The following is a 12,939-nucleotide window of genomic DNA, read 5'->3' on the forward strand; positions in this document are numbered from 1 at the left end:
AAGACGAATCTCGGGCTTCAGTTGCACTTCTCCACTCCAAGGAGAATTCACTAACAGGCATTCTATCAGCAGACGGAGCTCTGACTGATGTGTATCTACAATCAAATCCGTGACTGGCTCAACTGTTCTGTGGAACTAGGGTAAGCTTCATAATGTAAAATAATAAAAGATTTGATTGATTTAGGATCCCTATTAGCCGATGCCAATGGCAACAGGTAGTCTTACTGAGGTTCGACACATAACTAAAAGAACCTTACAATTTACTATATATTTTAAAATATTAACTTGTGCGTGTGTGCATCTATCAGTTACACATGCATTTCAGTACATGCACACAGTAATTAGGTCACATGGGGAGAGGCGTTGTGCCGGGATTAATGTTCCTTCCAATTTTTTGGGGCACTGAGCAAATCTTTGGTCTTGTGAGCGGAAACTTGAACCATTGTGAGAATTTTGTGCAACTTCCGGCACACATTTACAGTGAACATTGAAGCTGTAGCCTTACAGTTTTTTTGGCTAAAGTAGGCCTACCAACAAAACAAATGGAGCAAATCCCATAACATTTTCACATGGAAATAGCTTTTGATTTCTATGATGGCCTGTGTGTGATGTTCAGTGCAGTCCTACATGGCATAACTGTTTTACTTTGTCTGTAACACCATGGGCTAAATAGGTGACTGTACATTACGTTGTGTTTATATGATGCAAGAAACCACTTTACAAAATAAAATGTATTATTACCATACAGAGAATTAGACAATGTAGGCTACCTGCTAACACTTCCCCTTTTAAAAAATGTAAACGCAAGCTTTTTACCTGACTGGCTTTTCAAAGACAGCTTCAAAGACAGCTTGACATGTAGCTTACATGTTTTGTGTTCTTGTAGGAAGCAGTAACTCCCCATTGCTGACCTACAGTTGAAGTCGTAAGTTTACATACACTTAGGTTGGAATCATTAAAACTTGTTTTTCAACCACTCCACACATTTCTTGTTAACAAACTATAGCTTTGGCAAGTTGTTTAGGACATCTACTTTGTGCATGACACAAGTCATTTTTCCAACAATTGTTTACATGCAGATTATTTCACTTATAATTCACTGTATCACAATTCCAGTGGGTCAGAAGTTTACATACACTAAGTTGACTGCTCAGTGCTCTTACAGTCCCTAGCCATCTCGCTCCAACCAGCCCATTGATGTTTCAACAGCCATGGGAATGACACGTTGGCCACTTCAGAGGAATTTAAGGGTCCGATCTGGCACATTTTTGGGTTGTTTAATAATGTGTAATGAAGTGGTGGCTTACTGCTTGCCCGCTGCCGCAGTCACTCGCCCAAGCTCTGTGGCTGGCGTCTCACTTTCCCTATTATTATTTTTACGCTGCTCTACTCCCTTGCTCTGTCCTTAGGAGCCCTGATAAGGAGTCTGGTTAGGGAGTAGGGTTTGGCGGTATCCACATTTTTACATCGTTATGCTGTCCGATATCTGTTTAGTACACAAGGGGGCGACAAATGCAAAAAAAAAACATGTCTTTCAAAAATGCTAAAATTAGCACAAGTAATAGTGTATTTCCATGGCGGCTGCAAGCTAAATATGCTAATGAGCGCAAATGAAAAAAATCCAAAGACCGGCAATCCAATTCATAAAGTTATACGTATATAGGTAGGAGCTACCAAATGTCATTTTTTTGGTGAGTTTGAACATTTACAAGTGAATGTGAATGAGAGACATTGTTCAAATAAACAACATTTTTGAGGAATGCTTGTCTGAAGGAAGAACAGTACTGGCTTTCCAGCAGCATGTCTACACCCGGTTTCTGTGTGGAGTCTAAAGTAGCAAAGGCAACGGGCCTGCCTATTCTGCTCAGAGAAGAGGCACTGATTTTGTACTTAAGTTGCACTGCTAAACTCAGATGAGAGTTTCAGCACACAGTGCTCGGACTTATGTAGGTATTTTTCTCTGGTAATTTTCTTGGTGTAGCCAGCATATTTATCTCTGGTAAAATGCAAGAGTAACTTAAAGCAAAACGTTAGCAAATGTACAGTGCCTTGCGAAAGTATTCGGCCCCCTTGAACTTTGCGACCTTTTGCCACATTTCAGGCTTCAAACATAAAGATATAAAACTGTATTTTTTTTGTGAAGAATCAACAAGTGGGACACAATCATGAAGTGGAATGACATTTATTGGATATTTCAATCTTTTTTAACAAATCAAAAACTGAAAAATTGTGCGTGCAAAATTATTCAGCCCCTTTACTTTCAGTGCAGCAAACTCTCTCCAGAAGTTCAGTGAGGATCTCTGAATGATCCAATGTTGACCTAAATGACTAATGATGATAAATACAATCCACCTGTGTGTAATCAAGTCTCCGTATAAATGCACCTGCACTGTGATAGTCTCAGAGGTCCGTTAAAAGCGCAGAGAGCATCATGAAGAACAAGGAACACACCAGGCAGGTCCGAGATACTGTTGTGAAGAAGTTTAAAGCCGGATTTGGATACAAAAATATTTCCCAAGCTTTAAACGTCCCAAGGAGCACTGTGCAAGTGATAATATTGAAATGGAAGGAGTATCAGACCACTGCAAATCTACCAAGACCTGGCCGTCCCTCTAAACTTTCAGCTCATACAAGGAGAAGACTGATCAGAGATGCAGCCAAGAGGCCCATGATCACTCTGGATGAACTGCAGAGATCTACAGCTGAGGTGGGAGACTCTGTCCATAGGACAACAATCAGTCGTATATTGCACAAATCTGGCCTTTATGGAAGAGTGGCAAGAAGAAAGCCATTTCTTAAAGATATCTATAAAAAGTGTTGTTTAAAGTTTGCCACAAGCCACCTGGGAGACACACCAAACATGTGGAAGAAGGTGCTCTGGTCAGATGAAACCAAAATTGAACTTTTTGGCAACAATGCAAAACGTTATGTTTGGCGTAAAAGCAACGCAGCTCATCACCCTGAACACATCATCCCCACTGTCAAACATGGTGGTGGCAGCATCATGGTTTGGGCCTGCTTTTCTTCAGCAGGGACAGGGAAGATGGTTAAAATTGATGGGAAGATGGATGGAGCCAAATACAGGACCATTCTGGAAGAAAACCTGATGGAGTCTGCAAAAGACCTGAGACTGGGACGGAGATTTGTCTTCCAACAAGACAATGATCCAAAACATAAAGCAAAATCTACAATGGAATGGTTCAAAAATAATTAATCCAGGAATGGCCAAGTCAAAGTCCAGACCTGAATCCAATCGAGAATCTGTGGAAAGAACTGAAAACTGCTGTTCACAAATTCTCTCCATCCAACCTCACTGAGCTCGAGCTGTTTTGCAAGGAGGAATGGGAAAAAATGTGTCTCTCGATGTGCAAAACTTATAGAGACATACCCCAAGCGACTTACAGCTGTAATCGCAGCAAAAGGTGGCGCTACAAAGTATTAACTTAAGGGGGCTGAATAATTTTGCACGCCCAATTTTTCAGTTTTTGATTTGTTAAAAAAGTTTGAAATATCCAATAAATGTCTTTCCACTTCATGATTGTGTCCCACTTGTTGTTGATTCTTCACAAAAAAAATACAGTTTTATATCTTTATGTTTGAAGCCTGAAATGTGGCAAAAGGTCGCAAAGTTCAAGGGGGGCGAATACTTTCGCAAGGCACTGTAGCTGGCTACATTCTTTCTATGATAGGCCTAAACATTAGAAATATGATGGCCATGAATCGATTTAGCAAAAAGACGTTGCTTTTTTAAAATTGTAAGCTCATTTACTCATTTGGCTGCCAGCCAAGTAGCGTTACCCTTCTGTTTATCTGATGAAAATGAAGCTATTTTTTTGCAGAATGTGTGGGAAAGAAACAACTTGTTGCACATCCCAAAAACACTGGTTTTCAGTATCGAGCGCTACCTCTGTCAATACACAGCTGGACTCACCTACTCCCCTTTTCTCCTGTTGTGCAATTTACTAACAAACACCTGACTGGCTCAACTGTTCTGGGGAACTACGGTAAGCTTCATAATGTAAAATAATGTGATGTGTGAAATGAAGAATGCAATCTGCTTTATCTCCTAACGCTTTGCACAAGTTGACTGCAGGGTTTAGAAAAACAATTGCTACAAATATTTAAATGTATTGAAAACTTTTTTTTTTTTCAAACGTATTAAAAAACCCTCCTGTGGCTATTTACAAATACCCCAGTATACAGCCTTTGTATATTAGGGAGCAATTAGCTATCTCGCACTCGTTCTCTTTGTTCCTCTTCCTCACCCTCTCTCCCGCTTTCGGTCTCTCGCAGCACTATCTGTGGGACCTGGGACCCTCTCCTCTTTAGTGAAAAAGTGAGGGATGATGAAGAGGATGCTGTGGCAGGAGCTTGACCTTCTGACAGCTGAAGTGTCACTGTGACAATCGGCTGTCAGGCCCATCACTCTGTCAGTTAGACCAATGAGGTGGCCACACCTGCTCTCCCATATCTAATCGGTGGTCCTGTCTGCCCTGGAGGCCCGCTCCCGCGTGGTGACAGTCATGTTGTCACCACCGGAATTGCAGAGTGGATATCTGGTCTTGATACATTCAATGTCTTTGATTCGCTGTGACATTATTCCAATGAAGGAAGCCACTAAATTCCATTGCTCTAGCAATACAATCCAAGGAAATGTGGGTGTGCTCATAATTGGTCTGAGTTGTCTCAATGTTTTGCAACAAATTAGATTTGGGCTAGTGCTCTGCTCTAGCTCTCATTTTTACCAATGAACCAGAAACTGCCGCTTTCATTATCTGCTATGATTACTTCAATATAGTAATCATATTATATAGACTAATATTGTGATATATCATTACTGTGTATCATTGCGTACGATTACATTTGTGGGTCATGAATACTAGGCCTACATGATAATACTGAAGTATTGTTGATCTCTCCAGAAGATAACTTTTGTGCAACACCAGGGCCTGTCATCATAAAGAATCTCACACTGAGTGATCTAGGATTAGTCCCATCCGGCCATGTAATGTTATTCACTATGCTCTTAAAAGCTAAAACTGATCCTCATACTCAGACACTTTATGAAGACCAACCCTGCTCTACAGCCCCTCAGTAGTCACTCTATTTGCTTTTTGGCAATTGCTGTTTGTTGCTTATTATTTTATTTGCCTGTTGGTGTGTGTTTAGCTGTAAACAGAAGCTGTATGGGGAGAAGTTGCCCAACACCAGCATCATCATCCCATTCCACAACGAAGGTTGGTCGTCCCTGCTCAGGACAGTACACAGCGTGCTCAACCGCTCTCCCCCTGAGCTCATCGCTGAGGTCATACTGGTGGACGACTTCAGTGACAAAGGTATGCGCGCATGTGTGTGTCTACTACCATTCAAAAGTTTGAGGTCACTTAGAAATGTCCTTGTTTTTTTTGTTCATTTAAAATAACATCAAATTGATCAGAAATAAAGTGTAGACACGGCTAATGTAAATGACTATTGTAGCTGGAAACTGCTTTTTTAGTGGAATATCTACAGGCCCATTATTGGCAACCATCACTCCTGTGTTCCAATGGCACGTTGTGTTAGCTAATCCACGTTTATCATTTAAAAGGCTAATTGATCATTAGATAACCATTTTGCATTTATGTTAGCAATGTTGAAAACTGTTGTCCTGATTAAAGAAGCAATAAAACTGGCCTTCTTTAGACTAGTTGAGTATCTGGAGCATCAGCATTTGTGGGTTTGATTACAGGCTCAAAATGGCCAGAAACAAAGAACTTTCTTCTGAGACTCGTCAGTCTATTCTTGTTCTGAGAAATTAAGGCTATTCCATGTGAGAAATTAGGGTTAGGGTTAGCCCTAACCCTAACTTGGATTAGCTAACACAACGTGCCATTGGAACACAGGAGTGATGGTGGCCGATAATGGGCCTGTAGATATTCCACTAAAAAAGCAGTTTCCAGCTACAATAGTAATTTACATTAACCATGTCTACACTTTACTTCTGATCAATTTGATGTATGTATATATATATTGAACCCTGTGGCACCCCCATAGAGACTGCCAGAGGTCCGGACAACAGGCCCTCCGATTTGACACACTGAACTCTGAGAAGTAGTTGGTGAACCAAGCGAGGCAATCATTTGAGAAGCCAAGGCTATTGAGTCTGCCAATAAGAATGCGGTGATTGACAGAGTCGAAAGCCTTGGCCAGGGCGATGAAGACTGCTGCACAGTACTGTCTTTTATCAATGGTGGTTATGATATCGTTTAGGACCTTGAGCGTGGCTGAGGTGCACCCATGACCAGCTCGGAAACCGGATTGCATAGTGGAGAAAGTATGGTGGGATTCGAAATGGTCGGTGACCTGTTTGTTAACTTGGCTTTCGAAGACTTTAGAAAGACAGGGCAGGGTGGATATAGGTCTGTAACATTTTGGGTCTAGTGTCAAATGCTTCCTCAGTGTACAAGTGACTCATTTGTTTACTAGTGTTTCGGCTGTTTGCAGTGGGCTATCCTGTGGTCATTTATTAATGAGGCTCAGACTGCCGCAGCTGAGCTCTTCTCTTCCAAGCCCCTCTCAGCCTCCACCCTGCCTTCATCACACAATGTTTAATTCATCTTTAATTAGCTCCCGCTGCCACCGCCACCCTGGCCTCATTGACGGATTTGTTGACCATCTCCACTTTAGGAATTAATTGTTCAGTGCCTTTGAGGTAGGAGCAAAGAGATGGAATGACGTGGGGTCCTCACTGGTTCACTTAATGTTTTTTATAAGTTTAATTCTTCAAAACCAATATTGCATTAATTAACATTACTGTTTTCTTTTTATTTGTTGTGTGTCAGTGGGGAGGGATTAATCATATCGGTTAAAATCCCTGTGTAGGGTCTCCCGAGTGGTGCAGCTGTCTAAGGCACTGCATAACAGTGCTAGGGGCATCACTACAGACCCGGCTTTGATCCTGGGCTTTATCACAACCGGCTGTGATCCAGAGTCCCATAGGGCGGCGCACAATTGGCCTAGCGTCGTCTGGGTTAGGGGAGGGTTTGGCCAGGGGGACTTAGCTCATCCCGCTCTAGCAACTCCTTGTGGCGGCCCAGGCGCATGCAGGCTGACCTTGGTCGGTGCAGCTGGCTTCCGGGTTAAACAGACGGGTGTTAAGAAGTGCGTTTTGGCGGGTCATGTTTCGGGGGACACATAACTGGACTTTCGCTTCCCGTGCCCGTTGGAGAGTTGCAGCAATAAGACGATATCGAAACGGGGGGAGAATACCACAAAAAATTATCCCTGTTTTGCATAATTTCCTGCCCAGTCTTTCTCCTGGGATATTTCAGAATTCACTTTATCTATAGATAGAATATTGAGCATGACTTTGTTATAGGGGAGCAGAATAGGCAAGGCTTTAATGTGATGTGCAGTGTCTTTGGTAAAGTACAGACTGTAAACGCTATAGGTCACATACTATAGACTTTTAAACGTGGGGTTGCACAGAGCATTCAATGCTGCTTGACCGCACACTGTACTGAATGGCTCCTTCTGGCACAGTGCTGTGTAGGAGTCATATTTGCTCAGGAAAAAGTCCCATAATCAATCCAGGTCGAGCTCCCCTTCTTCCCTCCAGGGGAATTAGTAACTTAGACGTGGCTGAAGCAAATTGCTGTTTCCCCCAGTGTCGGCTTCTTTTAGGAAACCCTGTGGGTTCGCTGCCTGTTGCATTGGAGCTTTGCAGTGTGGGAAACCCTGGTTCCAGCGTGTTGTCCTTTCACTGCCACAAAGCCTTGGCCCGTGGAGGGGTAGACCGTGTTGCCACAGTTCCCGGGTCTGCAGCGCAGAAATTCAATACTTTTGTCGTGTGGTGTAATACCCGTCCCAAACAGTTCCTTCAGCTCGACGGGAATGTCAATGAAATCTGCTTCCTCCTTGTCCGAGAGGCTGCATAAGTTGAGCATGCAGTCACCGTCTGTGTGTGGTCGAGGGAAGGTCCCTGCAGTGCACGTAAGACTCGGGGTTAGCGAGTTCTGCCTTAGCGTGCTCAGACACCAAGCAGGCAATACACGAAGAGTGTGTGTCCTTTCATGCTATTTTAGCCCTGCATGGACATAGGTGTGCGGGGGCAGGAGCCTTGCTCGGTTCTCCCTATTCAGGGGCAGCAGGCTCCATGGCTACGATAATAGTATTCCTTGGGCAAAAAGTGTAGGAAGGAATGCTGGTGTGGTTAGCTTGCTTTCCAGAGAGCTAGCCAAATTCAGCTTGATCCTTGCAACATTGGCTAAGAAAGTCTTGAGCGTTCATTTCATGGGCTATTAGCCTATCTAGCCATCACAAAGCTAGCCGGAGAAAGTGTGTGCTTTCTTAGTCTTATGTCGAGAGAGGTAGCAATTCTACCTTTCCAGCTAGAAAAGGTATTTAGTTCAGTGCTAGCCTAAGGAAACTGCATGGTGGCAGGGTTTGAGTTCAGGGTGGTATTCTCCCACCACCATGGAGCCGGTCGGTTTAGTTAAAGGGACAATCGGCAGTTGCTACATCCATTTTTGGACTAAATTCATGATATCTACCAATTTGATTATTGAAGAATATAACTTATAAATGCCTCATGAGCTTAGTTCAACTGTCGTACCCCAGTTGTACACCAGTTGAACTACCGTAGCTAAGTAGCCTGTAGTAATTCAGATATTGTTATATGTTATCTGGAGGAATGCACATTTAGTTTAGATTTGGTTACAATTGGCTTAGCTGGTTATAGGAAATAAAACAATGTAGTACTGTTGATGAAACACATGGTAGGTTTGTGTTTGTTTATAATCATCAACATACTAGTAGCTATGGTAATTACATCCTCGTGTACATATTATGTAATTACAGCAGTACACAACAAACTGCTGCGTCATCTAGACTGTTTTCAGCTTTTTGTATCACAAGCAATGTTTGATCGTTTCTATTTGTCTTCTGACAGCTTCATTTGGATTTTTCAACCAAAACCTTTTTCTTTCTCTTCAGTAAGTCAATGCATAGTCAGTCTTTTGTTGTTGGACTTCTCACTGTAACTTCCATTCAGCGTATATTCTCTGTATCATTGTTTCCCTCGCCTCATCACGAGATCTTCAATTTGAGTATAGGTGTGCAGAGTGCAAAAACTCATGAATAGGAGATACACAGACAGTCCCCTCTTTGCCCGCTTCTCCCATCCTCTGTAATATTTCTTTCTCCGTCTCTCTCTGTAGCTGTTAAACTTTGCTGTCTCGCTCTGTCTCTCCCTCTGTCTTTTCTGCCCACGCTCAACCTGTGTTGCCAGGTCTATCTTGTGGGCAACTCTAATTTCATGGAGCAGCTCAGGCGTGAGGTCTGAGTCACAGATAGCGTGCGAGCGACACTTGCTCTCTTTTTTCCATCCGTCTCCTCTTCCCACCCTTAGGGAGGGGCTCTGTTTTCACTCTTCATCCCCTTCCCCTCTCCTTCCTGGACACCCAGTTTGGTGGACACATGAGGAGATGGAAGGGGCCTGGTACTGCGGTAGAATGGCTGTTAGTCACCTCAGGAATGTGGTTTCTGACAACCTGCAGGGTGGCATTAGAGCCCTGTGTGCTTGAACTACGTGCCTACTGTTTTCATGCAGGATTTGACATTGAGCAGAAGTGATTTTACAGTGCAGCAGACAAAACAGCGCTCAGCACAGGAAGTTGTTCTGCATGTCAGAGACTATGCAGAAAGTTGTCTAGTGGGTTGTCAGGGCCATACAGGGAGGATGCTAGACAGCTCTGAGGGCTTTGTGCACAGTCATTGGTCTGTGTGAGGTCATCAGCTGATCTCTTTCCCTGTCACATATTGCTTCATCATGTTCTGCTTTTGTAGGTATCAGCAAAGCCCCTCAGATCGCTCTAAGGGTTTCCATTTCTCTCACGATTTCACGTGTTTTAAACTCATCCCCCGCAGCTCCTGTCAGAAAAGTGGGCCTTGCTTTTCTCCAAGTTGACATGGCAACCAGACTGCCACACTATATTCTCCCATGGGGGGATGCTGTCAGGCAGCTGTTTGACTGATGGCCCCCACTGGCCTTCTCCCACAAGCCATTTTCATGGAGATTTCCCCCTAATTGATTTAATCTGTCCAGATTGTTCCATCTCCCCCATGTTTAAATCACATCGGATCCATTTCCTGTATGTGACATGGGGCTTTAGTGCCACAGCATCAAATATATGTTTTTTTGTCACGTGGGGTGGCGCATGTGGGGCGGCGTCATTGTAAATAAGAATTTGTTCTTAACTGACTTGCCTAAAAAAAATAAAAAAAAAATGTATATGCTGAATACAACACCTTACAGTAAAATGCTTACTTACAAGTCCTTAACCAACAATGCCGTTTTAAGAAAATAATTTACTATATTTACAATAAAATAACAATAATGAGGCTATAAACGGGGGGTACTGGTACCGAGTCAATGTGCTGGGGTACAAGTTAGTCATGTGAATTTGTACATGTAGGTAGGAGTAAAGTGACTTGGTGCTCCGGTACCGCTTACCATGCGGTAGCAGAGAGAACAGTCTATGACTTGGGTGACAGGAATCTTGTACATTTCTTTGGGCCTTCCTCTAACATCGCCTAGCATATTGGTCCTGGATGGCAGGATTTGGCCCCAGTGATGTACTTACTACCCTCTGTAGGGTTGCCGACCAGTTGCAATACCAGGCGGTGATACCGGTCAGGATGCTCTCGATGGTGCAGCTGTAGAACTTTTTGAAGATCTGGGGACCTGTGCCAAATCTTTTCAGTCTTCTGAGAGGAAAAAAAGGTGTTGTCGTTCCCTGTTTGGACCATGATGGTTTGTTGGTGATGTGGACACCAAGGAACTTAACTCACGCCCCGTCGATGTGAATGGAGGCGTATTCATCCGTCCTTTTCCTGTAGTCCTCGATCATCTCCTTTGTCTTACTCATGTTTAAGGAGTGGTTGTCCTTGCACCACACTGCCAGTTCTTTGACCACCTCCCTGTAGACTGTCTCATCGTTGTGGGTGATCAGGCCTACCACCGTTGTGTCGTCAGCAAACTTAATGATAGTGTTGGAGTCATACTTGGCCACGCAGTCGTGGGTCAACATGGAGTACAGGGGGGGCCTAAGCATGCACGCACCCCTGAGGGGCCCCCGTGCTGAGGTTCAGCATGGTAGATGTGTTGTTACCTACCCTTACCACCTGGGGGGCGGCCCGTCAAGAAGTCCTGCATCCACTGGTGTTGAACACTGAGCTGTAATCAATGAGCAGCATCTTCACATAGGTTTTGTCCAGGTGGGAAAGGGCAGTGTGCGATTTGAGATTGCGTCATCTCTGGATCTGTTGGGGTGGTATGTGAATTGGAGGGGTCTATGTTTTCCCGGTTAATGGTGTTGATGTGAGCCATGACCAGCCTTTCAAAGCACTTCATGGCTACCGACGTGAGTGCGGCGGGCGGTAGTCATTTAGGCAAGTTGCATTCGCTTTCTTGGGCAGAGGGACTATGACGGTGTGCTTGAAACATGTAGGATTTACAGACTCGGTCAGGGAGAGGTTCAAAATGTAAGTGAAGACACTTGCCAGTTGTTCTGCGCAAGCTCTGAGTACATGTCCTTAATCCATCTGGCCCCGCTTGTTAATGTTGACCTGAGGGTGTAATCACACAGTCATCTGGAACAGCTGGTGCTCTCATGCATGCTTCAGTGTTGCTTGCCTCGAAGCGAGCATAAAAGGCATTTATCCAGTCTGGTAGGCTCAAGTCACTGGGCAGCTCATGACGTTGTTTCCCTTTGTGGTCTGTAATAGTTTGCGAGCCCTGCCACATCATACGAGTGTCAGAGCCAGTGTAGTAGGATTCAATCATAGTCCTATATTGACGCTTTGCCTGTTTTGATGGTTTGTCTGAGTGCATAGTGGGATTTCTTATTAGCATCCAGATTAGTTAGGAGGTCAAAGACCTGGTCGTGTGGTGCCAGGACAACAACCTCTCCCTCATCGTGATCAAGACAAAGGAGATATTTTTGGACCACAGGAAAAGGAGGCCCAAGCACGCCCCCATTGTCATAGACGGGGCTGTAGTGGAACAGGTTGAGAGCTTCAAGTTTCTTAGTGTCCACATCCCCAACAAACTATTATGGTCCGGGATATAATTATGGTCAGATTTTCCAAATGGAGCGCGAGGGAGAGCTTTGTACGTGTCTCTGTGTGGAGTAAAGGGGGTTTCCTCTGGTTGCATATGTGACTTACCGGTAGAAATTAGGTCAAATGGATTTGTTTGCCTGCATTAAGCTCATACCGAGACTCATTGTGCCACTAAAATGTCCCTCTGTCTAAATAGGGCTTTATTTTATTGGGGATTGCTTGAAAACTCGGCACCAGGTGTTTGCATCTGATGGAGCCCCATTCATCTCAACGGGACTGTAGCGAGACCACTGCTCTCGCCATGCGGCGCTATGTGATGGAGGACTGTCATTTGCAGATTGATCATTCAATTACTTTCTCACTCGGGCCCAATGGGATCAATTGAGTGAATGGCTCAAATGCATGACTCTCCGTCCCCTTACCCTTCCTCACCAACCCCCCCGTCAACACCCTGACACATGCACCTCTCTCTTCCTGTTGTCGTCCTTTATTTTTACTCTTTCTCTCCCATTCTCCACTGACACTCAATCACTTGTCATTGCTTTCTGTCAATTGAGTCAGAGCACCAGTTACCCTAGTTGTAGCTTTCTTCCTGAGAACAGCAGGATAATAAACTCAGCAAAAAAAGAAACATACCTTTTTCAGGGCCCCGTCTTTCAAAGATAATTAATAAAAATCCAAATAACTTCACAGATCTTCATTGTAACGGGTTTAAATACTGTTTCCCATGCTTGTTCAATGAACCATAAACAATTAATGAACATGCACCTGTGAAATGGTCGTTAAGACCCTAACAGCTTACAGAAGGTAGGCAATTAAGGTCACAATTATGAAACC

At 43.9% G+C, this 12,939-nt stretch overlaps 1 protein-coding gene across 2 annotated transcripts in view; it reads left to right on the forward strand.

The window, feature by feature from the left end:
- LOC118390062 (polypeptide N-acetylgalactosaminyltransferase 10-like) overlaps positions 1 to 12,939 on the forward strand; it is a 99,307-nt gene that overhangs the window by 27,706 nt on the left and 58,662 nt on the right. For both annotated transcript variants that reach the window (XM_035780233.2, XM_035780234.2), the window contains one exon: positions 5,170 to 5,336. In XM_035780233.2, the coding sequence (XP_035636126.1) occupies positions 5,170 to 5,336 (167 nt within the window). The remainder of the gene's footprint in view (positions 1 to 5,169; positions 5,337 to 12,939) is intronic.

The sequence above is a fragment of the Oncorhynchus keta genome, chromosome 11, assembly GCF_023373465.1.
Source record: "Oncorhynchus keta strain PuntledgeMale-10-30-2019 chromosome 11, Oket_V2, whole genome shotgun sequence".
Classification (NCBI taxonomy): Eukaryota; Metazoa; Chordata; class Actinopteri; order Salmoniformes; family Salmonidae; genus Oncorhynchus; species Oncorhynchus keta.